Below are 27,922 nucleotides of genomic sequence, written 5' to 3'. Positions count from 1 at the left end.
TACCTAAAAAAAGAAAATGTTCTATCACAAGTCACACTGAAATGTATTGCTTAAGAAAAAAAATATATTCATATATTTTTTCGTTTTTGTTTTGTCATTTTTTTTTTTTTTTTTTACATTTTTTTTTCTTTTTCGGAAACACGTTTCGTTTCCATTATACTCCACCAAAAACAAAAAAATAAAACAAACAAACGAAAAAAAAAAAAAAAAAAAAAAACGTCTTTTCGGACACGAGCATCAGCTGCTGCAGCGTCCCGACAACCTTCTCCCCCAGCTTTTTTTTTTTCTTTTTTTTAAAAAAAAAAAAAAAAAAAAAAAAATGCACAGAAAGAAATACATAATTCACAGTTACCATTTTGGTTTCATAAATTAATACAGTCACACATGTGCTACACCGGTCTAGAGCTAGAACATTGTAAATTGTATTCTTGAATCCTGTTATTTTCAATAGTTGGCTACAAGAAAGAACAGGCAACTTAAATGACGTGATCAGAAGTCCACCGACGTACTGTTTTTTTAATCCTCTCTGTAATGCTTTTGTCATCTTTTTTGTTACGTTTCATCTTTTTGAGTTTCACACAGAAGTGAGGCACACACAGAGTATATTTCATACATATACAAAAGAAAATTAAATAAAATTTGGGCAGGGCAAGGGGTTCAATTGTCCTTAAATAAAAGGTGTATCCAAGGAAACAGGAAGTGCATGTAGTCTGGAGTCCTCAGAGGACTTTTTTTTTTTTACTCTGAATCAGGGCGTTTCTTGCCATCTAAGTTACTGTGGCGTGAACTTCCTCGGCTAACACAAATGACACAGATTTGTAGCTTTCTGCAGCTTGTTGGCGGGGTGGGGACTAAGTTAAGAGGGACGTGAGGTTTGAATAACAGAGACCAACAAGCATGGCAACACAATGAAGAAATGGGAACAAAGACAATGTTTGAGGAACAACACCTACTTTTGAATGGTCTTTGTTTCGCTCAAACAAGCTTCGCCCCCGAAAATCTACGACTCTCATGGCTGTGAATAATACAGTCGTGTGTATCAACCAACGAACAAAACAAGCTTAAATCTGACACTGACACTGCAAGGGCAACATTTTTAAGGCACAGAAGCCTTGACATAATAGAGACTCCACCAGCTAAAAGCACTAAACAACAGATGCCCAGTGTCCTCAGTGACAAAAAATGGCGCCTTGATGACAACAAGTCCGACATCGATACGCACAGAAAGATTTAAAAAAAACAAAAAAAACAAATAAACAACAACATTCCCGCCCCCATTGTCCCGAAGTGTCTCATTTTTTTTAGTGAAAGGTAAGGCCACTTAAAAAAAAGATGAGGTTCACCAAAAAAGGTAATCTCTCACTGCAATCTCTGGGAGTGCAATCGTGGTAGGGTGGTCAATCAGACGACGGACAAACAGATAAAAAGACAGACCAGATGCTTCTCTCGTGTAGGTTCGACGGACAATACAGTAAATCCACTGGTCTGTTGGTTCCCTGCAGGAAAACGTCCACGTGAGCCTCGGTTGGAGTTCAGGCTGGGAGGAGGGGTGGGGGATGGGGGATTGGGGGGGGGTGGCTTAACAGTTTGTAGGCTGCCTGGGTCCTTGAGAGTCATTTGGGGGGGGGTAAAACCAGCGTTTGGGGGAGTAGAGAGAGAGAGAGAGAGAGAGAGTCAGTTGCTCTTTGCTCGTCATCATCATCTTCATTGTCACACAACAGGAATGTTCAGCGCTGAGCAACAACGTCGAGAGTCCACACTTAACTTCATCTGTTTTGGTTTTGCGTCGTAATACTTTTAGCAGTTGTTCTGACATTGAGAAAAACAAAAGTTACAAAAGAAAAAAAAAATAAACCTAACCGACAAAAGCAGCATTGTTTATTTTCTTCACAAATTCATGCATGTTGTTAACCTTCATTCCCACAGCAACAGTTTCTTGTTTTTTTTTTTTCTTCTATCAATAGAAAAAGATCTGTATAATTTCACACTTCTGCATGCAAAGAAAAGTCACTTTTCCCCTCTCGCTTTTTTTTTTTTTTTCCTCCATTGTAAGCCCCCTTGTGTAGCAGCAAAACTGTGAAAGGCCTAACCTGATATGTCAATGGATGTACTGGTGGAGGCACTAGATAATGATGCTGGATAAAGATCCCCACTTCCTCTCCCTCTTTGCCGGTAAAAAAATAGAGTCGTCGTTAAGAGGACTTGTGATTAAGATGCACGTCAAATGGGCCTAAAACCGGGAGCCAGCTTTGAATTTGCCTTTTTATTCTTTTACGGTGTATTCATGAAACTCATTTTATTTTATTTATTTTTTTTTAGGGAGAAGACAACCGGACAAATGAAGAACACGGGTTACTCTAAATCAATTTACAATAAATTCAAACACACCCCTCATAAACATTCGGCCAATTGTCAAATGTATGTACACAAACTCTAAACCCCTCAACAAGTCCATTCAGGTCTGTAAGACACGAGGCGGGCTGGATGAAAATGATCTTTCCGTATCATTCGTTGGAGCTAGACGAAATAATTCATGAACGAGCGAATACATGATTGAATGGATGTACATATTTGTTGGTAGTCAAGGACTTGACTAAAGCCACAGAGGGCTGCTGTTTTTTGAAAACAGCAGATAGGAAGAGAAATAAAAATAGATTTTTTTTTTTCCATATACATTTTAAAGATTTTAAAATCCTCTAAAGCACTTTCTGTTAATATTAATTTATTTTGTTTATTCATTAATCATTCCTATCGATACCCTATGTCACTGAGGTTGATATCAATACTTCCATATTCATTTTTTTTTTAATTCTATTTCAGGCCCCTCCTCCTCCTCCTCCTCCTCCTCCTCGCACATTTCGACCAGCTGTTAGAAATCAAGAAAATGTGCAAATCAAGAACTACTTTGAACTGTTATATGAAAACCTGAATGCTTTGTGAACAATGCTACATATTTTTTTTCGTTTATAAAATATAATAATATACTTAAAAGTGGAAAAAGAAAAAAAGGTTTAACCACCCCGTAACAGGTAAAAACTGGACTCTGGTTGGTGAGTTTTGAGATCAATAAGAATGCCCATTGGAATAATCCATAGTCCGGCAGTTCTGCCTTTCTTGTGAAACACTGAAGCTTCTGGTGCTCCTGTCCTGTTCATAAGTCCAGTGTGGATCTCTTCATTTCTGCCCAGAGTGCACTTAAAAAAACAAACAAATAAAACTTAGAAAAAAAAAAAACAACTGACAATACCACCACCACTACCCACTGAATTCTGCTATGCTCACGTTCTTGTCTCGGTAATCATACCCTAAAACAGTCTTGCACACTGTTAAGTCCAGTTGTTGCCTGTGCGATTCAAGCATCAAAACAAGGTCCTTTTGCAATTGTTGCCGTTTTTCACAAGGTCAGCTGTGAAGGACAGAATAAAGTCTGCAGGGAGCCTTTTTTTTTTTTCCCCCCCGTGTGCCAGACGACAGTCACAAGGACAACTTTGACTTCCTTTTTTGCACAGCTGTGTGTCACCTCCTGCCATTCCACTCCCTCAAAATATATCTCTAAGTAAATCCCGAGCAAAGTTTTGCACGTCTTCGAATCTGTGAGAGCGGGCGGCTCAGGCCATGACGTACTCGGACTTCAAGTCAGCCTTGACGTCGGGCTTCCACACTGAATCGTCAAAGTCCAGGTCCAGGGAGCCCTCGCTGGACATGCTGCTGTTGCTGTTACTGCGCCCGGCCTTGCGATTGGGCAGCCACTGATACGGGGCACGCTGGTCCCGCCTGGCCTTCCTGCGCAGACGCTTCTGCTGCATCAACAGCTGCAGACGTTCCACCTTACAGCGAGTTGCACGGTTCTCGGTCTGACGGATACGGTCACCTGGACAAAGAGAGAGAGAGAGAGAGAGAGAGTGGAGGGATCGTCAGTCAGATATTTCTCTTTGTACGTCGCTTGATTTGTTTACAATAAACAGAGTTGACACTAACTGGTTTGAAAAGGATGTTAATTCAGCGAGTGTGTTTGTGTGCAGGAGGCAGTAGATAAAGCCCCGAAGCCTTGTCCTGATGCAAGGGCATGATCATTCCCTTGGCCCTGACAGGCGAACACACAACATGCACACAATGCAACACTGGAATCTGGTGGTTAACCTCCCCCACTGAGCATCATTACCCTCCTCAGTGCCATTTCATCTCCTTATCACTGGGAGGAGAGACCTCCTTGGACGCAAATCTCCTTGAGAACCAATAGCAGGGTCAAAATGATACAAACACGAGCCGGAGACAACACACTCTGATAGCTGCCTATGATATCTGCAAACGTAATTACGCATGACATGCCTCAGTGACTGAATGTGCTCTTAAGTGCATTTCTAGCTGTTGATGTGCCTATAGGAGAGTTCGGTCTCGAGGGAGAGGCCTTGCATTTCACTGCGAATGCTCTCCTGCGCTAGCCAAGTCGGGCCTAATTCCATTTGTGCGTATATTCAGGGCCATGGAAGGAAAGGAAAGCAACCGCAATCTATTAGCTAGCTCCATTAGTATCTGTCTGGGAATTAAATAATTAAATAATGGGCTAGAATGTCAATAAAGCAGAGCACAGTGGCCATCTCTGCCTCTGCTGCACACCAGAATGCACACAAGTGCACAAAAAGACACTGGATTCCGCATTAAAGCACATCATGTATTCACACAAACACGCACGCGACGCGCACTGCTTACAGCTGCACACACACTCGCAGGCACGCGGACGCGCGCGCACACAGCAACAGCAGCAACAGCAGCAACAGCCGCAGTAGCTTTTAACGTGGATCGATGGCAAATTAAAAAGACCTATTGATTAAACCTTAGCTCTAGTGCAGCCATCCATCTCAGGCCCAGGACAACGCTATTGGCTTTCAATAGAAAATGCAAGCGAATGGAAATTGTAAGCGGAGAGAGGGACAGGCAAAGATTGGGTTTTTTTTCTTCTTTTTTTTTTTTCTTTATCGTGGCTTTAGCTTCCTTCTCTCAGCTCACTGACCTAGGCCCCCCACCCCATCTATTTCAACCCTTTCACCCCTCCCCTACACCCCTCCCTCTCCAGCTCTTGCCCCATATCTCCCCAGAGACAGTTAGGTGGGGCAGTGTGAAGAACGGGAATGAGGAGGAAAGGGGGGTGGCGGTGTGGGTTGAGGAATTCCTCCCCCAGGGGCGAGGGGGGAGAGAGAGAGAGAGAAAAGAACGGAGGAAGAGGGTGGAGGGTAAAGGATCAGCCGTAGGTGTCAATTTTCCAAATCGATTGTGCCCTCCTCTGCGCTTCTCCCCCATCGGAATGAATTCCGGACTCTGTGTGGGCTTAATTTACCTCTTTCCCTGATTTGCTTATCGGATCGAGCAGCAGCAGCAGCACAGAGCCTATTCTCCAGCTATAAATATTCACCACTGTCTGGCCGTGCATACTAAAGTAAACTGCCGTCAAGCAGCCTCGATGCTGCTTTTTGTAAACAGAAAGGATGTGAACCGTGGCACAGAGTGAACAGAAATGAGCACGTCTCCACATTACACTCAGAGACCGTTTTTTTTTTTTTTTTTTTTTTCCCATTTCCTGCCATTATGTTTCGGACCTGATACAAATGTGTGTGCGTATCCAGATGCTGTGTGCGCCCTTGTGTGAGGGCAGTATGTCATCTCCAGAGAATGGAGGGTTCTCCTACATTACAGCCATTGTTCCGCTGCCTCAGCTCCATGTGACATGTATATTTACACTGCCGCAAGGCTTTGTTTCAACTCTGGTCCTCCCTTTTCCCCATATTCCCCCTGTTCTGACTATCCAAAAGCGAAACCGCCCCTCGGGCGTGCCGCACACAATGAAAAGGGCAAAAAGCCAACACATGCCTACATTATACATATATAATCTGTTTGGTACAATTTGCCTTTGCAGTGTCTCAGTTTAAATTCTCTCTTTATACCACCGTGATCATGATCTTGGTTTCCGTACTGGCTCATTTACCAACACAACTCACCAGTACACAAGAACAAACACACGGGTAAGCATGCACACACACACACACACACACACACACACAGTTAAGGGCAGTTTGGTGGTGCAGCAGGAGGTCTTGGCCTTTGGCTTAGCAAGAGCTCTGGGAATGTGCTTGGAGCTACACCAACCGCGTGTGTGTGTGTAGCCATTCATCAGCGTCACTACCGGAGCCCTGGGCGGCTGGGCCGGACACAGCTGGCCGCAGGGATCTCCAGACTATGTTTATGACAGTAGGGCTATTATTAGGGTTGGCTAAGAAGGACAGACTATACACACACACACACACACACACACACACAAAACACACACGCACACACACACACAGGCTGGCAGGAGTTTGACGCGATCACAATAACCTTGGAGGACCCAGAGAGAGCTGACTAAGAGACATAGAGATTGAAGGAGAGAGAGTGAGCGAGAGAACCCATGTTCAAATACAACCCTGCGTGACACAGAAAAGACACATGAGGAAGCAACAACAGATCTTTTCTTAGAAATGCACAGTGTAAGATATCAAACAGAAGACAGTTCAAGGGTACAGAGAGGAAAGAAATGACAGTTTCCCTTTCCTCTTCTCTCTCCTCTCTCCTTTTATCACCCCAATGTCTGCCAGTCACGAGCAGCAAATTCCTCCCTCCACAAACTATCCCCACCAAAGACTTTTAACACAGGCCTTGTAAATACACCGGGCACTGCAGAAAGAGCCACAGAGAGACAGAGAGAGAGAGAGAGAGAGAGAGAGCAAGAAAGAAGGAGTGATCTATGAATAATCGATGCGTCAGTCAGTTTTCCTTGCCTTTGAGCCCAGCCCAGCAACACAGCAAGGACTGAGATAGGGAGCACATGGGATGGTGGGTGGGAGGAGTGGGTGGCTGGAGGAGGAGAGGCAGAGGATGGAGGTAGAGAAAAGGGAGAGCTGCAGTGTGCAGGATGCAGAGGTAGATTAAAGAAGCTTCTCCTTTTATTGATTGTATAAAGATTGGCCTTCATTTGCAGTTGTCTTAGTGCTGTTGTTTGTTTGTTTGTCCTGATGAGTCTTGTGATCTTGCAGCGAGAACATTGTGTTTGCTCGGCGTCCAGGGAGCAGGGAGAGAGAGAGAGAGAGAGAGAGAGAGAGAGAGAAAGAGAGGGAGGGGTGGACGAAGACAGAAAGATTGGAAGGAAGAAAAAGAGAGGAGGGAGGGAAGAATAAGAGGAAAGAAAAATCACACTGCAGCAAAGTCAGCCTCGGTTTTCTTCATTACCACTGTCTGCTTGTTTGAAGCTCCACTAAAGTATAAATAATATTGTCAAAATGAATCCGTCAAATCACTGTAGTATTTGAACTCGTAATAAAAGTTGTGCGGCCATAAGAATGAGCGAGGAGAAACATTTTACTAATTCAGGATGATTAATAATATCAAACTGATATCCAGCCCAAAATCTCAAATGATCATGTTCAAATACTAATCCAACTTTCTGCCACTAACTAATAACTGAAGAATCATCTTGTACTGGCTTAAACTCAGAACAGAGCAAACACTCCAGTATCTCGGACCAAATAGCTCAAAGTCTCAGGTGCAGAGTTCAGCTATAAACAAAGAAAAACTGAACTGTCCAGTTCTACACACTAGAAAACAAAAGTTAAACCAACTGATCAGGCACATATCGAAGCAACCAGTCAAACTGGAGTTAATGCAAGCATTTTGACAGCTAGTTGAAAGGGCATTGACAGCCCTGCAGGGACACAAGCTCTTCAATGACTTTTAAACTTCATTTGCATTCCCTCTCTCTCCCTCTTGCTCTCCTTGTCACCAATGAAAGGGCACCTGATGTGCTTGGCTGGCTCGGCTAGATAGCTCTGTGCTGTGCTGTGCTGTGCTGTGTCGCTGGGGTATTTGCGGAGTTAGTGGTGCACGTGTGTCCCGGCAAATGTCTGTGTGTGACGAAAGAGGAGTAAAGCCAACTGGTGGATAATGTGGCATGCCTTGGCCAAGCGGGTCAGGGTTTAAATACAGGACTCAGCGAGGTTAAGGGCAAAGGATCTTTCTCAGTGTCTGTCTCTTTCCTTGTCAGCCCCCTCCTCCTCCTCCTCCTCCTCCTCCTGTGGCTTGCACAGTCCCTGCCTGCAAGAAGCTAACGTGACCTGACAAATCAAAAGAGGACAGGGTGGTGAAGGGATGCGGAAAGGGACACAAGAGGGGAAGGGGGTGCTAGAGAAGCTTTCAGAGCTAACTTTGCCCCTGGTTTGCCCTCCTCTGTGTGCCGGTGTTGAACTAAGGCAGCTGCAGTGGGAGTGGGACTAAAAGGCAGCCATATAATCCCATAGCCCTCCCCTGCTCTGCCCTACAATGGCTCAGCCTGGTGCCCAGTATACAGCCCCTGTCCGTGGCCTCCACACAATGGGTTTGGCTGGGCAGGGGGCTAGATGGCTGGAGGGATTGCTGGGGGGGGGGGGGGGGGGGGGGTCCACCGTACTCAGTAAAGGAATTTGGCTAACAATCAGCCAGCCAGGCCAACCTAAAGCCCTGTTGTTCAAATTCAGCTTGCTCCTTGAGCTGACAAATCCCCACAACGCAGCAATACTATGCAACAAAACCGTGAAACCAAGCTAGTCGTCTAACCTTTAACCAGGCATTTGTGGTCGAGCGCGTGTTCATGTGTGTATGTTCCAGCCTTTTATTTACGCTCGTCTTCTCCACCTCGCACATGAACTTGCAGCAGAAAGGGTAAAGGCTCTCAGGAGACACCAAAGCTATGTGACATTTTCAAGAGGATGCCTCAACCCAAGTTTGACTGCGCACACATATTTAGGCAGATGAGAAGCGCAGGTTTTTTTTTTTCTTGTAGCTGAATGAAGGCAGGTTTCTGTGAAGCAGAGTTAAGCTGCGGCGTTAAGTCCAGTAAGTCTACCATCAGGTGCTGGCTGATAAGACTGCCTGAGAGCGCTTATCACCGACTTCCTTGGGACACCATGTGGAACAGGATACAAATAGGCATATAGCCTCTGTCCACACCAACACCACCACATTCATTGTCTCACTGAGATCGACTGTGCTTAGTTTGGGAGGTTACCCATTCACATCACTTTCTGGAAGCACATTGTGGACAGGAAGTTGGATCAGGGCAGTTAAACTGCAAAAGGGCATTGGACAGACAATTCTTTCACCCTGTGCCTTTTAATAAGTGGACAGTCGGTAGACTGATGGACAGGATATCAACACCCATACGATGAATGCAGGCTTAGTGTTGCGGTTTTAACCACCCCCGCCTTCAGTGTCCTCCTCCTACTGTCACTGCCCTCTACTTCACAAAGCATATTCTTTTCAAAGCTGTATTTTGGAATAAATCTATTTAAAGGCCAAGTGAACACAGACAATGTATTGATGCACAACACAGACATGGAAAGAGAAGGGGGTGATTAGAAGAAAGACAGAGATGGATTTTACAGACGAGGCTGTTTTTGGACAGCAAATGGGGTGGGGGGTGGGGGGGACGGCGTGGACTGTTGAGTGCAGACGAACAGAGAGATGACGAGAGTGGGAGAACAGGGGAAGGGCGGGGTGAGTGCGAAGGAGGGGGCAGTGAAGGAAAGGTCTTTCCTGAGTTAGGAAAATAAGCCTGTGTTATTCCAACTGTTCACTGAACACTTGTAAGGGTGATGCAGCGGAATACTGGACATTCCCAGTGAGTCTGCGTTCAGTTGCTAACAACTAAAACATTTCGTTCTGCTTGCAGTGGAAGGTCAAAAAAACAGAGGACAAAGCCAGGCTGCAACAATGGAAATGTATGCTCTTGCTTTTTTCAAACAAAGAAAACATTAAACATTAATTGCTGTATTTGAGGAACCTCCCCAAAACACAATTCCACAGCTGCTTGTGAAGTTTCACAAAAAAGTAAAAAATAAAAAAATACCAGCAGTTCACCAAAGACTAGCTTGATTTCCTCAGAAGATAAGGAGGCAGCAGAGGACAATGCTGTTTCTTCCAGCACACACAGTCAAACTTTAGAACTGACTGAATGTTATCGGTTCTGGACATCTGTCTGACACTCAACATCCCTTGTCGCTGTAAGGAAAGGAGGTTTTAAAACATCCGAACACAGTCCCAGAATGGTATCATCTGAACTCTAGCACCTGCCCTGGCCCAACCCTCAAGCATGGGTATGTGGAGGTTCGTCCTACCCCAGGTCACACATGCCCCAGCTGCAGCCTTTCTTTAGGAGGTAGGTTATTCACTCAAAGCCTAATCTAATCTAAACATAGCCCAGCCCAGGCTTGAAGGGGTAAACCTATCTCCTTGGCGCACAAAAACAAAGCCAACTCTGCTGCCTGACAAGTGAAGCCTGACTGAACAGGTCTGGAGAAGCTTGTGTTGCGCTACTAAGGGAACCTCCCTCCTCCCTTCTCTTCCTCCTCTCACCTGCTTCAAAACCCACGAGACATATATGCACGACTGTTTTTGTTCTTCAACTTTTCTGTTCTTACATTGTCAGTATTTTCCAAGATGAAAATCAGCACTTGGAAGACAATGAAGCAAAATCATCCCAACATCACTGAGCTAACCGTGACGTGCTATGAGAATAGAACCAGAAAGATAAAGGTGACAATGAATTCTTTAGTAGTTGGCAAAGCAAGAGCAGAGTTCAGTAAAATGGTGGAGTTCTAGACTACAGTCATTTTACATACACAGACACACACTCTTCTAAAGCTGTGGAAGGAACATCTGCTCTATAAGGGCTTCAAGGGTACGCAATGGCTTAATGTGTGAGGGGGTGTTTCTGTTTGTGTTCATGACATGCTTGCACGGGCAGAGGGGATGTGGAGTAAAGTCACTCACCATGGGGTCTGGACATGCGGATCTGACTCTGGCACTGCACCAGTGGATGAAGAGTCGGCGGAGGGCTGCTAGCGGTGCTGGCGGGCACAGAGGTAGCTTTGGCAGAGAGGCCCGTCATTCCAGCAACTGGGGGCGAAGGAGGCGGTGAGGGGGATGGTGAAGTGGGGGAACCGCACTGGGCCTGGTAGCGGAGCTGGGTGAGGGAAGGGGGCATGCCCTGGTAGTGGCGTGTGGCGCTCAGGAGGTCATTGAGGATTTGCAGGATGGTACCAATATCTCGTCTGGGACGCCCATTGCTGTCCTGGCAGTTAGGGTGCAAAGTGCCTGAGAGAAGGAGCAAGAAGCAGCAGAACAGTATGAGAATATATGTATATTTAGTTTTCAATTAAGAAAATGAGACTGTCTCTAGTTTTTGCGTATTTTTGGGAAGGGTAAGTTCCCATAAAAGAAGATTTCAGCTTGATCTCACGGTGTTCATGGTCATTTCTTACAGTAGCCATTAATCTTAATGGTAAGTCAGTATCCTCTCACCTGAAAAAGTCCCTGAGAAGACTCCGGGAGCATGGTTGACAAAGCTCTCAATGATGGCACCAGGTTTGCGGGAGCGTGGCGAGGAACTTGTGCCACTGTTGGGACTATTGGGGCTATTGGGGCTGCAATTTGCCTGGAAGAACAAAAAAATGGAGCATTAATTGGGGTTCTGCCTGTAGTACTTAAGAGTAAACATGATCTTATCCCATGGGAACCGTGAAAACTTGAAATCATGTTCTGACCTACATACTCCATATATATATATCTATGTGACCTTTACTTACAGCACGGTAACTACAATTAACACTCTGTAAGAGGCCTGTGTAGTAAAGGCTAATGGTTGCAGGAAACCACAGAAAACAGAAAACTCAAGCTGTCTTTTTGCCACTTCACGTGCCAAAAGATCCAGGACATCTGGTTACATAAAGTTGTGATCAGACCAAACTTGGCCTCTTGCGGATTCACATTGGCTTAACTTGGATTACTCAACTGACATCCGAAAGTGAAATCAAAACGATCATGAAATTTAGTGACTGAAAACTGAGAGAATCAAGACAGATTCTTTGACATGATTTATAGTTGTGAGGCAGACTGCACGCCAGTGATGACTAAATGCACTGTGGTTTGGAAACACACACACACACACACACACACACACACACCATGAGCAAACCTTCTCCAGATCAGACTAAACCACAAGATTCCCCTCGTGCTGCAGGGATATCCCATAATGTAATTAATTTAATGGATGTGATTTAGTCCTGAGCAATGCTCTTGGGTCAAACGGTCATTTCCCAACCTTTCCATCATTCATTAATGAGAGAGCTAAATGTCTATGATGATATCACTTCCTTATACAAGTATATACAGTATGTTATGCTATTTTAACACAGATGTGTTTTAATTGTAGCGCCTATACAACAACACAAGATAATATGTTCTACGTTTTGTATGTTTATCTCCTTTTAAAGCTAGAGCTGAGCACAAAGATGTAGGAGTGTCACAAAAAACATCAACAGCGTGGACAATATTTTTTTGAGACTTACCTCAGGGCAGAGGACCGGGGCTACAGGGCTGACCGGGGCGACGTCGGGGCTGGATTGGCCTGAGGAAGGCTGGTGGTAGTGGTGGTGATGATGATGGTGATGGGCTGGGGAGCGGAAAAGACCCCCGGGGATGTGGGACGGGCGGGGGGAGTGGGGCTGCGGAGGAGGAGTAGGGGGGCTACAGTGAGCGGAGGGTGACTGGTGGTACATGGGGGGGAGAGGCTGGTGGTGCGTGGAGGGCAGGGGGAAGGAAGGGGAGCCTGGGGAAGAGGGGGAGGAAGGGACGGGGTGAGGCTGGGACAAGTGGGAGCTGGGGTGACTGTGTGGATGGTGATGGTGGGACTGTGGGTGAGGGTGGGGAACACGGGGTTGCCCTGTGGGCTGTCCCATGGCGGCCTCTGCGTTGCCCCGGGTGATGAGGTGCCTGTGCTGGACCTGGGGACCACCAGCCTGCTGCGCCGCCAGCTGTAGTTGGACAAACATCATGTGATCACCTACACGCAGGGCGAGGGTGAGGGGTGATCGGCCGGACAGGAAGTCACTGACCTGCAGACAGAGGAAAAAAGACAAAACGTGAATAATTCACCAACACAATTTTACCAGATGACAAAATAAATAAAAACTGGTATATAGGTTTAATTGTATGCAATGATATTTGCAACTGTGTGTAACTGTATATTGATTTCCTTCTTTGCAAATGAACAGTCTATACTCTGGATGGATATGCACAACGGATACACACAAAAGTGCTTTGAGCCCCCCTTAACATGGACACACACATTCCACATTAGCCCATCATGCAATCAATCACTATTCCATAACAGTGGCCTATTTACTACTGCTGGAGAGTCGTGAATAAGGAGACTTATTGGAAAACACAAATAGAGCCCACTTTAGCTTGCTTCCCACTGCCCCTTCGCCCGTTCTTAGTCAGCAGTGTCATTCAGCTCAGAGACAAAGGCCACCCTTCTGTCTGGCCCGTGGCCTGAAAAATCAGTCCCACGTTCAGGAAATACACCCCGCCTGCCTCTCAAACACAGAATAGTCAATTGTATGTGGGTCTGTGGCGGATCTGGAAGGGCTACCCATTTTTGGAGCTCTGGCAGCGACTAACAGGGGCCAAGTGTGGAGGCCTTCACTGACCCACCCATGGCCCGGATGGACACACACAAATACACACAGGATAGCAGAATTGTCACGACTTGGCTGAAAGATTCACACCAAATAACAAAAGTTCTCTTGTCCACCTCCTCCTGCATCCCTGCAGAACTGTTTCTCTGTATTGCCACTAGCTGCTTAAGCCCGGGCATGTGTGTGTGTGTGTATGTTTTTTTTTTATTGAGTGTCATTCGGAGGTCAGAAAGCTTCTTTGGGTATTGAAGACTCAGCAGTAATGACATCTCAGGTTCTCCCCAAATAGAAGCAAACAGAAACAACCAGCCCTGGCAAATACAAAGTGACGCCTCTGTCCAAAAAGGTTTCAACAACCCCGACTGCCTGTGTGCTTTTAGTCCCCGGAGAGGGAAGGAGGGGGAAACAGGAAGACAAAAGGAGCACTGAAAAGCTACATGATGACAGGAAAGTCAAAGAGACTGGAGATGAAAAGAATAAGGAATAATGGCAAAGCAGAGAAAACAAGTTACAAATACATATACACAAAGGTGTCTAAAGAGAGCACGGGCTGTACTCCCATCTGACCGCGCAGCTTTTGGAGTATGCTTCTAAGATGTTGGCCTGTAGTTAACCCTGTGAATCACGAGGCTCTACCCTCCATCCCTTCTCTCCCTTTTCTTGTGCTTATTTATTTCTCTATCGACCGCTGCCTCTCTGTTGCCAGGGTGACCTTTGCACATTGGTATTGACATGGTGTGGAAAAGAGGATGGAGGGAGAGAAGAGGCAGGTGAAAGGATGAGGGGGTTGGGATGATCTCATGGCTGCTGTTCAAAATGTAAATAATCAACAGCTAAAGCAGCAAGAATCAGCATAAAGGAGGCTGCGGGATAAACAGAAACTTAGCTTTTTCAGAATGTAAACTCAGCCGCTAATGGCTTGTTGATATAGTCCACACCCGCCATGATTACCCCATCGTGGTAAGGCAATAAACTCAGCAGGCGCAAGGCGGGGTGTGAAGTGAGGAGGAGGAGGAGAACAGGGCAGGGTGCTACATGAGATGGCTCTAGGAAACTCCATATATAAAAAGGTCGAAGATGTGTGCGTCCGGATCTGAGACACTGGGGAGAGGCAAAAGTCAAAGGGTGGGTGGAGGGAGACAGAAACAAAAGAGAATAGGAGGGGCGGGAGACGTTGACTGTGTCTGTGACTGACATCTGTCAAGAGAATGAGTTGACAGTTTGCCAACCCACAACACGCACCGAAACTCAAATTCAGAGGCCCCCCGAGGGAGACGATCAACCCAGTGTTTAAAGAAAGGGAGGAAGGAAAACGGGGGAAAACACCCCTGAGGAGTGTGTATCAGTTTGTCCGTAGTTCAGATCCTGTTTGCGCATGCATCAAAACTGAGTGAACGTATAGCTGAGGCAGGTTAAACTGCATTTCACCCACAACATCAGTCAGATAAAATCAGTCTCATGTAATCACTTGGGATCGGTTTTTGCTTCCTTACGCGCATTCGATTTTATCTGCAGAGAATTCGCAACTATTGCTTAACAGACGCTCAATTTGTTGTTCAAATTTGTTCCCAGCCATTCAGGGAGAAGGGAGGACTACAGTGCTTCAGCACCTTGTCAGAGCATGTGCACTTTGATAGTTGTAGCTTCCCTGAAAGGCTCATTCAAGATGCAATTTAAAACTAAGTTTGAAAAGGGCCTTTGCTCCATCACTCTATTTTTGCGTGTGTGTAAGCACATGCGAGAGAAAGTGAGATAAAAAGGCTGACAGTGAGTGACAGCAGGAGAAACAGAGAGGAGGCTTGATTACCCTTATAATGACTAGTGTGGATTATTCAAAACCACGGAGATGAAATTCATGTACTCCTACTGAGTTCCCAACACCACATGGCAGGCTTCAAATTAGCAGGCGAGAGAAGCAAGCTTTCTGCCTCACACCTCTTTTTTTTTCCTTCCCTTCTCTTCCCTCCTCCAGTCGATTTTTGTCACTCCAGGTCTCAGAGTCTCCGTCGTTGACTCATAAAGTCAATTTAGAAGTTGCTCACACAAGCCCTGCTAAATCTCACATGCATGAGAGCTAAAAACGCGTGTAACTGTGCATGTGACTCATATGGGGTCTCCGCACATACACGCACCACCCACCACAACCTCAACTTCAGGCAAGAAATTAAAAGGCCACAAACCCACATAAACATAGACATCTCATTTGCAGGGAAAATGAGAGGGGACGTCTCAACAACTATAATCTGATCGGTCACTCTCGTAGCGTTGCGGCCGCCTTTCATGTCTCCCAGAAGATAAATAAAAAGAGTAAACGTTAACCTTCAGGTGTGGAATTCTACGCCTTCAAATTAATAGCTGCATCGCTTTTCGACTGACACGCTGTTTCGCAGTCAATCCTGAACAGCCAGAAAAAAAGAGGGCGAACAGCTTGTGTTGCTGGAAGCCGGGAGCTGTGGAGTGGAACACCTGAAATAGGGCCCGTTTCCTGAGGGAAGGGAGGAGGCGGAGGATGATACAGCGCGGCCTGCCTGCCAGAGGCTAGATTGGCAAGAGTGATCGTGTAACAACAAGCCTCTTCCAGACGGACAGAGACTAAGAGAGAAACAAGGGGAGGGAGTGTGTTTGAGAGCATGTGTGTATGGGGGGGGGAAGGGGATCTCTAGTACTGGAGAGCTGGCTAGCAAATGATTCCCAGAGGTCTCGGCTAGCAGCTCAGCTCCAGTCCAAACATGCCTGTCTGCTCTCAGGAGCACAGCCAAGACAGCCAACGTGGCTGGCTACCATTGACGTCAGGACAAACACCAGATAGAGCTTTCTGGAACATCACGGGCAAACAAAAGAGAGCTTCATTGCTCGTCTTTAAGCCTGCAAATCTCCCCATTGTCCTCCATTTCTTGTTCTACCTTGTTCTTCTCAACAGATTTCAAACCTTTACAGAGACCATCTTACGCCTGGCTGTAGTGGCGTGTTACGAGAGCCACACAACAAGGAGAGTGAAGAGCCTTTACTTTTGTTGTGTTAAGGGAGGCAGAAAGAAACCAGCCCTTCATTGTTCTCTCTCTAATGCAGCAGTGGTATGCAAAGAGAAGAGGACTTTGCGCCTGAGGAACAAGGTGAGATATTCAGGTATTGAAAAAGAGCCGTTTCACTTAAAAACCATCACCGCCCCTCTTTACGAACTGACCCCACGGCCAGTTCCATCAACCATTTTGTTGTGGCTGCTTGTGTCCGTGAGGTGGTATTTTGTTGAGCAAGAGGCTTTGGTTGCTATGCAGTAATGGGGGAGAATATGATAAGGGGCAGTGGGGGGGAGAAGGGGTGGAGACGAGATGGAGGAAGAGGAGGGGGAGGATGGCATGAGAGAGGGAGGGAAGTAGGATGGTGAGGGGGGATGGGGGGATGCGGGCAATGGGGGTAGGGTGTCAGAGTGATGGTGGGTGATGAAATATTCAGTGAGAGTGTGCCTCTGGCTCCTTCCCTCTTTTTTTTTTCCCTTTCGACATCTCTGGCTGACAGTTTTATTTATTGGGGTCCCTGTGGTTCAAGGAACTCATTTGCAGTCGTTCTTCCTTTGCACACTAAGCGAACTAAGGGAGGGAGATAAGCAGTGAGGGAGGAAGAGAGAGTCTGAGAGATTGAGGGAGGGTGAGAGGGAGAGGGAGGGTAAGATAGAGCGTGCTGGCAGCACTGAGCTGACATTCATGAACAACTGAGCAGCTTTGTGCCGGAGAAAAGAGGATAGAGGATTGGAAGGCGGGACAGTTGGGTGGAGACAGGGAACACGAGAAAGAAGTCGTCTCCTTCGGCCGTGTTCCGGTTCCAGTGCAACTGCTCACCTGTCGGACTGCTAGGTGAAAGGTATGGTTCAAAAAGCTGCTTATTATTATGCCTATCGACCTAGATGTTTTGATCGCACCAGGACATGATTGATAGTCTCTGTGCAGACACACACCTGCTAAAGATGCAATAACAGGTTCTCAAAAGAGAGAAGGGGAAAAAAAAAAAAAATCAATGACTTGCATCATGCCCCAAATCCTAAAGGCAGCCGGGGGGCTCTTCAAAGGCCCCCATTAGAAAGATAGGCGTCTGCAATGCTGCCTGATAAGAAACAGCGGAGGCTATGAGCAGAAGTAGAGAGGACCAGCTGGCCATCACAGAATTTGATTGACTGAGTCAGAGTGGCCAAGTTCAGGATGATCAGGTTGCTGCAAAAGCCGCTCCTCGCGCTCCAACTGTGCCAACAACTGGCCAGCAACACAGAGCAGCTTTACATGCACATACAAGCCTCTCAACCCCCAGCCCTCGCACACTGCCTCCAATTCACGTCAAGCAAGCAATAGCCTAGAAATCCTCACCCTATTTGGTTCCCTGCTGCTCCCACTCCTCTCACCCCCCACTGAATGCCTTGTGCACCAGCTGATCATTACAATTTATTCAATTTTATGTTGGTGGCTTCACGGCATTTTCTGTACCCATAAAGACAATTTTGTAGATACTTGTAAAACCAACATTATCTGCAGCAACACAAGAAAACAGGACAGCATTGCACCTATCTGGGATAAAGTAAGTGTGTCTGGGTAAAGGAGAAGGCAGCAGAGGTACAGGGATTCTGTGACAGATCTGAGTAAAGATAACGGCCAGAGAAGCGGTAAGAAATTGCTGGGCGATGATGCAAAGGAGGCCGTCTTCTTCTCCTTTCTTTGTTTGACCTACAAAACCGACCTGGGCCTTTTAACCCCTGCCTTGCTGTTTCAACAGTAGCATATGCCTAATTGACTTCATTAGACTTGGTGGTGGCTATCAGATGTGATATTCCTGGCCTCCATACTCCCACGCAGTAGTCACGATGCCTGCTACTTGAATCACAAAAGCACCGTGTCGCCGGGGAATGGAAAACAATGACGGTCACGACGCTCAAATATGGAGAAATAAGACTCCCCTGGACGCTCAACGAGGCAAAACACACAAAAGACGCGGGCATTAAAAATGGATGTTGGCACATGCACACACCCACACGCACACACGTGGCCACACGTATACACACACAACGGGACAATGAAACCCCCTGCAAAATACATCTCTTTCTTGATTGCCCCCACAACACACCTTGATTCCCTGCGCCCATCCCCTCATCCCCCTCCCACTGTGCGTTTAAGCATCACAAAGGGGATTACACAGGTGCAAAAATACTGCGTGATCAGCTTATTAATGCAATTTTCAAGGCCTGGATTTACATGAGCAGGGACTGAATAGGTCTTTAGATCAGCATTGTCTTTTAGTCCATACACAATTTGATTTACACATTCAGCAACAAATTAATTTCTGTAGCTTTCATTTAGGCAACAAAAAAAGCAAATTACCATTCTAAAGAGCAAAGACTCCCTTTCTTAAGCTGCATGCATATAAAAAGCCTTCATTTCAATGGCAGCGAGAAGGACAGAGGGAAGCTGTGTACTATAAAAAGGAGAGGATCCCCTTATATTGACCAACATTCCTCGCACTCCCAAATCCTCAATACAATTACTCTCCAATGATTTCCAGTAGCGTCAGTGCTGCTAATTAACTAGCATCTAGATATAAGGTGGTGTACAGAATGTAGGACTGGACTGGAAAGAGAAACATATTGACCGCCTGCATTGAGCTGTTTTACACATAATCGCGTACAGAGACGCAGAGATGCAGAGGCACACAGTTCATCGTCTTGAAACAAACACTATTCTCCAAAATCTGTCTTTTCTAGTCGTCTACTCTCCTCTGTTGTTTTTCGTCATCTGTGCGTGATGTGTATACATCCTCCCCACTATCTCCACGTTACTGGATGACCTATCCCCTTTTTTTTTTTTCGCCTCCACCTGTCAGGCTCATTGTGGCACCCCGAGGGAGGCAGAGCAGAGGAAATGAGGTAAGGGCAACCCAGAGGTGACTCCTCGCACACCGTTAAGATGCTACTAGTTTGCATCTGTCTGACGCAAAGGCAAAACCGTGCCATATTCGGGCCTGTTGTTCCCAGAATAAGACGAAGGCGAGGAGAAAGAGAGGAGTGCATGAGGACAGGAGGTGCTTGTTGGCAGGAGAGAGAAAAGCAGAGTAGATATGTAACCGCGTATTCCACCGGGATATGTGGAATGGCAACACGCAGTTTCCTCCCAAAGCAATCCGTGTTAGTGTTCAAGGCAAAAATTTGTCAATCTGCAGCCTGCTGAGCACTGCTCCAGCTGGGCCACACATTGATTTTGAAACCAGTATGCACCACTGTGGCTGCGCCCGACTGGGTACCGCCGACGCCTGTGGACGCATGGAGGATAAATCGGAACATGGAGGACAGCCTCAGTTATTGTTGTGTTTGAGGGTTTGTTGGCCGGGCAGGTTTGGTGCTCATGCTTTAAGACAGGAACAAAGAGGTGGCTGCATGGGGGAAGGGTAATGGGGGGGGATGGTAAGGGTGATGCCTGCCTGCCTGCCTGCCTTCCTGCCTGGTTGGCTTTTTTCCTAGCATCAATGTGCATCAGTGAGCAAATAGTCCCTATGGTCTGAGAGGGATGTATAATCTTTCTCTTTCTATTAAATACCAAGATCAATAGATGAAGAGGTGATGTCACTGCCTACACCCCAGACCCAGAAATATTAAACACTGCTTTCATTTCCTGTTCACCACCTGTCATAAAAGTATACATTTGTTTTACTGCTCGGCTCAGACATTTTCTACTCTCATCGAGATCGGAAATCCTCTTAAATACATCCTTTCAATTCTGGTGAGTGTGTGTCCATGTATGACTGCAAACGTAAGCTGTACACACAGCCTCTATTTAGCAGACAGAATGAGAAGAGGGTAGAGCAGGCAACTGTATGCTGATGGGCTGTCAGGAGGCAGTGGCTTAATACAGCTTAGATGTCATGCAAAAAGTCTAGTGAGATGCCAGAGGAGGACTTAAGGCAGCCAGGATTGTCCTTGCTAAGAAGCCAGCCATAACGGTCAAACGGAGGCAGCTAGTCGGACTTGCACACCACAGCACATTTAAATTACAGTGCCCTGGGAGAGCTGTTAAGCAGAAACAAGAGAGGGAGAAGGAGGACATGGGGGAAACGGAGCAAAGGGAAGAAAGAAAAAATCCCATTTCGATCATTTCCTGTGCTCAATTTCCATAAAACATTTTCTCTCTCAAACTTATGCCGCAAAGGTCTGAAACATCCCTGGGAACCTGTCAGGATCAGGTTTCTGCAGGATCTTGATAAAGTAGGAGACATAAGGTGATCCACTCATCCCAATCTTCCGTGAATACACACTTACTGGAAAAACAGTCTGGAAATGAGACCTCACATGAGTAAAATATATGGACAGGTGAGTGGTTATTAGGGGTTCGGGGGTTTAAACCCCCTTTTTTCTGAACCACCTCATGTCTCCCCGAGGCTATTTTTGGGTATATGGGCATATCATTTTTCGTGTCAGACACTTTTAAGAGCTAAGTGCATCGATTGATTTTTGATAGCCCCAGAGTTAGGGGCAAAGAGGAAATGAAGGAAAGCTTTTGTGTTCCTATTTTCTAATCTTACTCAGATCAGTAATCTCGCCACAATCTATACGATTCCATTTTGCTTCATGAATTATAAAGAGGAATCAATTTCTCTAGATATAAACACACTAAAGCAGCTTTAAGCCTTTAACCTTTTATTCTTACTGTGGCCTTTATTTGTGCAATCTCCCACTGAAGGACTGTGATTAACATCAAAATGCATCTGAATGCAAATTTAATGTATGTAATAATATGTGGTAAGAAGTTCTTGAGAAAAAAAAGAAAGCATCTGACTCATATTGATCCTAGAGTTTATGTGGCCAGACAGACACAGGAAGAAAGACAGAGTGAGAAGTCTGCTCTTCTGGGTCGGCGGTTGAATTATCATCTGCCTCTGGTGAAAATGACTGTCACTCTTGGCTGCCCAGCAAAGGCGTACCACATGATGGGCAAGGCTTGCTTCCAGCCCACGAACACTGCGATATACACACGCATCCAGTAAGAGACGCGCTCGCCGTCCACTTACACACACCTACACACATGCAGTCATCTGCTGTCAGTGCTACGAGACGCATGCTGAGTTCACACACACAACAAGGCCAGGATTTCCACCATAAAATTATCAGCAGGGAAAGAAGCCATACCAAACCACACTCCGCTATCTCCGATCAGCCCACGTCCTCTGATAAAAAAAAAATTAATTTAAAAAAAGGCAAGCTACATTCACAGCGTCGTCGCCGGACCAAGTCATCAGGACACAACTCCTGCATCACTGACACGCTTAACTTATTACATCAGTATTCAGTTTCACCGTCTTGCGCTGTTTTGACATCAGTCAGTGGTGCATCGTTGATGCAGTTACGTACATCTCAGTGTTACCCAACGCTACAAAAGGAAGTTGCTCTGAGTCAGTCAGTCAGCTGCAGAGTGTCTCATACGTCACACTGTTGACTGTGTGCATTCAGCCTTATCACCTCCCTTCTCACTCGGTTTCTCTCTGTGGCTAGCATGAAGAACTCTTTGCCTTTTCTTGCTTCACTCTCACTATTGATCATTTTGGTGAGTCATGCTATACTGACTCAAATACATACTGTATTTCAGCAGGCCTACAGTGTTTTTTCGCCGGGTATGTATGCATGTTAGGCTTCCAGGAACCCTATGCTAATACTGAGTGAGAAGGCTGTCATCTGATGATCCAGCACTCTGTTTATGAGTGAGTGAGACTACACTCAGTCTCCATGCAGCCACAGCACACTTCCTGGAAACTTGCCTGTGCGTGTGTGCCTGTTAGAGTGTGAAATACAGAAGGAGTGGAGAGAGATTACAGATAAAGGTATAAACAGAAAGGTGGAAGTGAGTGCTGGTTCTCTGAGCAGCTCACAAATAAGCCTTTCTCGCGTGGCGTTCAACATGGCTTCCACCTACACGCACACACACACAGTATCACAGATGTTACTAGGATGCAGGAGGCTGTTGCTGCTTATTATATCCTAACAGCTCACACTGGATGTCTAGCTTGGCTTGCTTAAGAGACTAGACGAGCAAAGGGGCCCGTGCTTGTGCAGCCTGCTCATTTCATCTCATCTTTGCAGCCGTCATACCTGGGTGGTGCTCTGTTTTGAACCAACATGCAGATTTGCACACAACAGGTCTGAAGCTCAGGTCAGACTGTGGGGTACTGACTTTACTACTTCCATGTTACTTTAGTGTCATCATATGCAAATCCTTACCTGAGTTTCTGTTAGGCTCTCCAAGGCCTGCATTACTGACTGTTCTGGTCTTGATGCTTGAGACTACACACACACAAAAAAAAAAATCTTTAACCGTCTATTTAAAGGACTAAACATTATTTGTGTTTATGTTTGTAACTGCAAGTAAAACAGAATCTCAGTAAGTAGAATCTTACCATTAATCCTGCTTCAACGGTTGGTACAAGTGTTAACTTGCTCCCATCAGAGATGCCCAGATCCTGGAGTTTGCCTGAACTTAGGCGCCTGCGGGGTTAGAGAACAGGATAATTAGACTGCGCTGACAATATCTTCTCTCTTCAGACACACAAACACCCTTCAGCTAGGGGACAGACAGACTTCAAAACTAGTTTGGAAAAGAGCCGTGGGTGAAAAGCTCCATAAAAGAGAAGTATTGATTGGGCTGTCATATTTCAATTTCGAGTATAGTGGAGCTTGACAACTGCTCACAGCGGATATTTGGAACAACTGCCACTCGCCTAAGTGGAGGTAAGTATTTTCTTTTAGCATTTTCAGTTGTACAAATTAGGAATAGAAACCCAAGCTGAAACCAAAGCCACAATCAAATTCTTCAATAGCTATATAAAAAAAAAATGATTTAACAGCATGACAATATGCTGCAATTAGGACTGTGTGCACATTGTTCTTAGCTGACCTGCAGAACAACACTATCTGCAATTCTTAAGAAGGATTAGAAATGTGACACAGAATGCATTTACATGCATTTACTACTTAATGCTTGCAGAAGAAGAACATGAGTACCTGACCCACACTACAAACACTCACATCCGTGCCTGGCTCTCTGCTTCATTTAGGTTAGGGAAGGATGTTTAAGACAGGCTGCTCCACAGGCATGACCCAAATCTCACCCCATGCAGCTGAACAAAGGCCCTTAGCTCTGACTTGCTGTAGGTCTACAGTTTGAGGCGCAGGAGGGGATTAAAAAGGGGGTTTCAGGTTTTAAAGGATGATGTGATTTATTGGGTGATTACAATGGGTGGGAGGAGAAGGGGGCTGAAAAACAATGCTGACTGTTTGCATGCACTAAAGCTCCCCTTTCTTTTTTGCATAACACCACCTGCACTGCTGTTAGCTCATTTAACCTGGGCCTGATTCATTTGGGAACTGCCTGAGGCTTAAGGTTCTGGTTAGTTTTTAATAATAAAGGGTTTAACTATTTCCACTGTGCAGCGAAACTGGCCAGCCGTCGATTCACACAAAAAATGGATAAAACACTGAAACCACTGAGGAGCTATTCTGCTTCCAGAGCTACTGATTATTAGATGAACAGCATGCCAAAGACAAACAATGTGAAAGGCTGTATTCTGCAGTAGCATAATAAATAAATGACTGGCCACCAAGTCTGTGTGACTTCACTCATTAGTGTGTAATGTGTTTGATTCGCATAGCATTAGTAATTCAGTCAGGCTTCGGTATTTATAAGAAGGAAGAATAAATCAATTCAAGTCTGCGATTGCCTAGTCAATACGGCTCCAATGACCTGTGCGTCCCCTATGCGTAATTCCAATACCGCGCGTCCTGATGGTCAGTAGTTTCCTTGAATGTATTGATGAGCAAAGCAGGCGAGGCTGCATCTGAAGCTCCCGAGAGCCCAACCACACATAGATCCAAAGTATGGATCAAAAAAAATATCACCACAGGCTCGGGTGGTGAACGCAACTAAAGTGGGGTTATGCACATTTAAACTGCGGAGTAGCCTTGACATTACAGCTAACGGTGTCAGTACAGTACAGCTACTTTCAAACACCGACTGGCCCTTTAAACAAAAACGTATAGTTTTTTCTATATATATAGTAGATATGGCAACTACACTACATTCAGCGAACCCATTTCAGTAGAGGTTTACTCACGTTTCTTTGTGTAGCAGAGCGAGTCTCTCTTTTGGTACTTTGAGTCTTTGCGACAGCCTCCTCTTCAGTCCCTCCACGGTCTCCTCCAGGGGCAGTGAGAGCTCGAAGCGTGTGCCGGTGGTGGAGTGGATGTACAGATTCATGGAGGGCTCGGTCGGGACGGCCTCGCAGGACGAAGCCCCGCGACTGGTGCAGCTCCGGGCGCTGGGATGCTGGTCCATCCGATAACCTGTGGTCAGAGAAGGGGGGGGAGACAAGACGAGCAGAGCCGGGGATGAAGCGGTTGAGGAGGATGGTGAAGCAGTTCCGTTCGCCCCGACTACCGTCCCTTGTTCGGCTTGCAAATCAAAGGCAGCATTCAGAGAGCTTTCCGTCGTTCTCTCTCTCTCTCTCTCTCTCTATAGCTCCTTTTCTCTCTCGCCCTCCGAGAGTCACAATAAAACCAAGTCCGTCCTCTCTCCGGTCGATATCATGAGAATATCCCCGCAGGAAAATCAACTACACGAGACTCGTTTTCCCCTTTGTTTGATTGTTTTCTTTGTTGCGTTTTCCAGCGTGCAAGCAAGTCTCCCGAAGTGCTACATGCATGGGCAAATGCCAGACAGGAACGCAAGTAGGTTGTCAGCAGAAAATGCCATGGACGCTCGCTTACGCAGGCGGTTGCCTTTAAAACAAAAACTGCGATGTATGATAAAAAAAAAAAAAATAACACAAATTCCCCTTGGATGTTTTATAAGCTTTTTTTAAGCTTTGGAGGAGAAAACACACGGTCCGGAGCTGCAAAGCCTCATTCGGCTAGTAGAGAGAGGTTCTCCGCTGCGCACTCATACCCACTGCAGCTCCAGTGAAATATCGACAATGAACATTGTCACAAAGTATCCCACTTCCACCATCGATAAAATACGCCCACAGCCCGGAGGCCGCTCGACCAATCACAGGACAGCTCCTTAAGGACGCTGCTAACTTCATCCAATAGAAAGTCGAGATCCACACCCACGTGGAGGGCAGGCGAGTTTAGGCCATTCATAATAAATTACAGCATATAATAAAATATGCGCCCATACCACACTAGTCTAAATCAGCGGTTCCTAAACTGAGGTCCGTGTGCTTTTACAGGCACACAAGGGTTTGAAGAAAGCTCTCATGCCAATGTCTAACTGTTTACTTTTCGCAGCTGATGAATCGCTGACTAACAATTGCTCGTTTTTATAAGACCGGTCAATAAGAAAACTAACATCCGCCGTGTTTATTTTATTTCATCCAAAATTGCCATCTTCCCACACACAGAGTCATCTGTAGTCTGTGCCAGGTCACGTCTAAAAATGATGTGTGTTTGAGGGTCCTCTTGTGTGGGAACTGTGCAACATGCTCAAAATAGCATTCGTCGCTAAAACGACGTCAACCCTCCTGTACAATGAATAAATAGATAAAAGTATATTCTAAAGAGATATTCGCGGAAATCAATGTCTTCACACAGATTTAAGTTTAGATTCAAAAATGCGCATTTGTATTCAATGTTTTGATCGAGCTTCAGAGGAGGCTACTGACCAACTGCACTACTGTGGATGTATTTACATACTGGGTATAAAGACCAGTAACCTTAACTTATCAGTAATGGCTTTAATGCTGCTGACGCCATCCTCTTTCCCCTACCCTCGGCAACGTCCAGAAACCATTAAAACGTTCGCGAGTACTATGCAAATTACACATATGGACGGGGATGGCTCTTCTCTTCAGGAAGAAGGATTCCGGATAAGTCGCAGTGCATACAATAAAATAAATGACAGAGTGTAAATACCACAGAAATGGCACTCCTGATTTTCCTATATTAAGTTGCATCGGCGACTGCTGCTGCACAAGTTTTCCAGACTGAGGTAACCCATGAATGTCATGCGCAATATCTCTAACCAATACAACCGGAGTCACTGGCAGACAGCCCGAGGTACACAAAGTGAGTTCACCTCTGCAGACTGTACAAAACTTGAACAGTCGCTTCACCACGAAACAAGATACTCGGTCGCCACCATGTGGCCAAGAAATATACATTTAATAGGCATGCAAGTGACTCATAGTTTGCTCCTATTCCACTATTTTAACTTTACGGAGCATATTTATTAGTCAAACAGACACCTTAACCAGTTTTTCTTCAGGCTCAATAGCAAAATGTGCCTTATTGTCCACCGAGCCTGACTGTCACTGGCACAGAATCGTTTAATGAGGTTGCTATTGAGCTTTTAAACAGACATTATCAACAATGACTTACTGTCAGCTAGCTACTAATTATAACTTACAGTAACAGTGGCATTCTGTTGAAGTCGATAAGGGCCGTATTACGTTAATCGCGTCCACCGGAACGCGCATGCAAGTCGGCTCAGACGAGCAGCTGACATGCTTTTATCGATCAGCGATTGGCTCCAATCAATTCCTTGGCCACCGACACAGGGAAGCCGGAGTCCAACTTTGCTCGCGCGTCTTGAGGTCACGCGGAAGGCTACGTGTTGGTATAAAAAGTGAAAATTAAAAGTTAACTTACCAATTATCGTGGCGAAAACTGTGAAGCTTCGCGAAAAAGTCTGTTGTGTTCCAGTCTGTTGCCCCAGCTTTGGCATGTAAAGTAAACCCAGGCAGTGGCAAAACTCTTAAATAGATCCAAACACTTGGTTATCCGCAGATATTGTTCTTAGTAAACTCCTTGGCAGGCACGTGCGTGTCCAGCGCGCGACGTTACGCACCAGACCGGGGGCTCCTGACCAATAAGGAGCAACGGTAAAGTCCCGAGGTACCTCCGCGTGTGTAGGTGCACCGGTGTCTCTCTCGGTGATAAGAGCCTGAGAAGGTGAGACTCCTCTTAACAGACTCCTTTCGGATATGGGTGGAGAGTAGCGTTCTTGTTATGTCAGCATGTATTTAAGGTCGCGTCACTTCGCCGTTACCGCCTCCAAGTCCACCGCGTCGTTCCCGGTGGGAAAGCATGAGACCACGCAGAACCATAACAGATGAAGACGAAAATATATCAATCTGTGTCAACGCTGCCGCTCTCTGGACGACACAAGCGACCTGGAGGTAGGCAACTGCAGGAAAACCAACCGCCAACCGGTCTTTATGGGGAGCCACCTTAACAAAAAGTCAATGAAACGACTGTTTTGGTGATAGCAGGGGCGTAGTCAGTCTTTGACGACACAGAGAAAAATGTCACCTGGCAACAGAACAGGTAAACAGGCTGCTAGGAAACAAGGCACGCACACGGGTAAACA

At 45.9% G+C, this 27,922-nt stretch overlaps 1 protein-coding gene across 1 annotated transcript; it reads right to left on the bottom strand.

Annotated features, from left to right (window-relative positions):
- On the bottom strand, positions 1 to 27,922 carry midn (midnolin). Its single transcript, XM_084547720.1, has 8 exons — positions 27,202 to 27,922; positions 24,669 to 24,897; positions 22,956 to 23,043; positions 22,780 to 22,842; positions 12,408 to 12,953; positions 11,362 to 11,494; positions 10,831 to 11,154; positions 1 to 3,871 (listed from the first exon to the last, which is right to left on the bottom strand). Exons 1-8 carry the CDS (start codon positions 27,275 to 27,277, stop codon positions 3,609 to 3,611), a joined length of 1,722 nt encoding a protein of 573 aa, XP_084403846.1. The 5' UTR covers positions 27,278 to 27,922; the 3' UTR covers positions 1 to 3,608.

The sequence above is a fragment of the Chelon labrosus genome (genome assembly GCF_963514085.1).
Source record: "Chelon labrosus genome assembly, chromosome: 7".
NCBI classification, from domain to species: Eukaryota; Metazoa; Chordata; class Actinopteri; order Mugiliformes; family Mugilidae; genus Chelon; species Chelon labrosus.
This window is presented reverse-complemented; position numbering and strand designations above follow the sequence as displayed.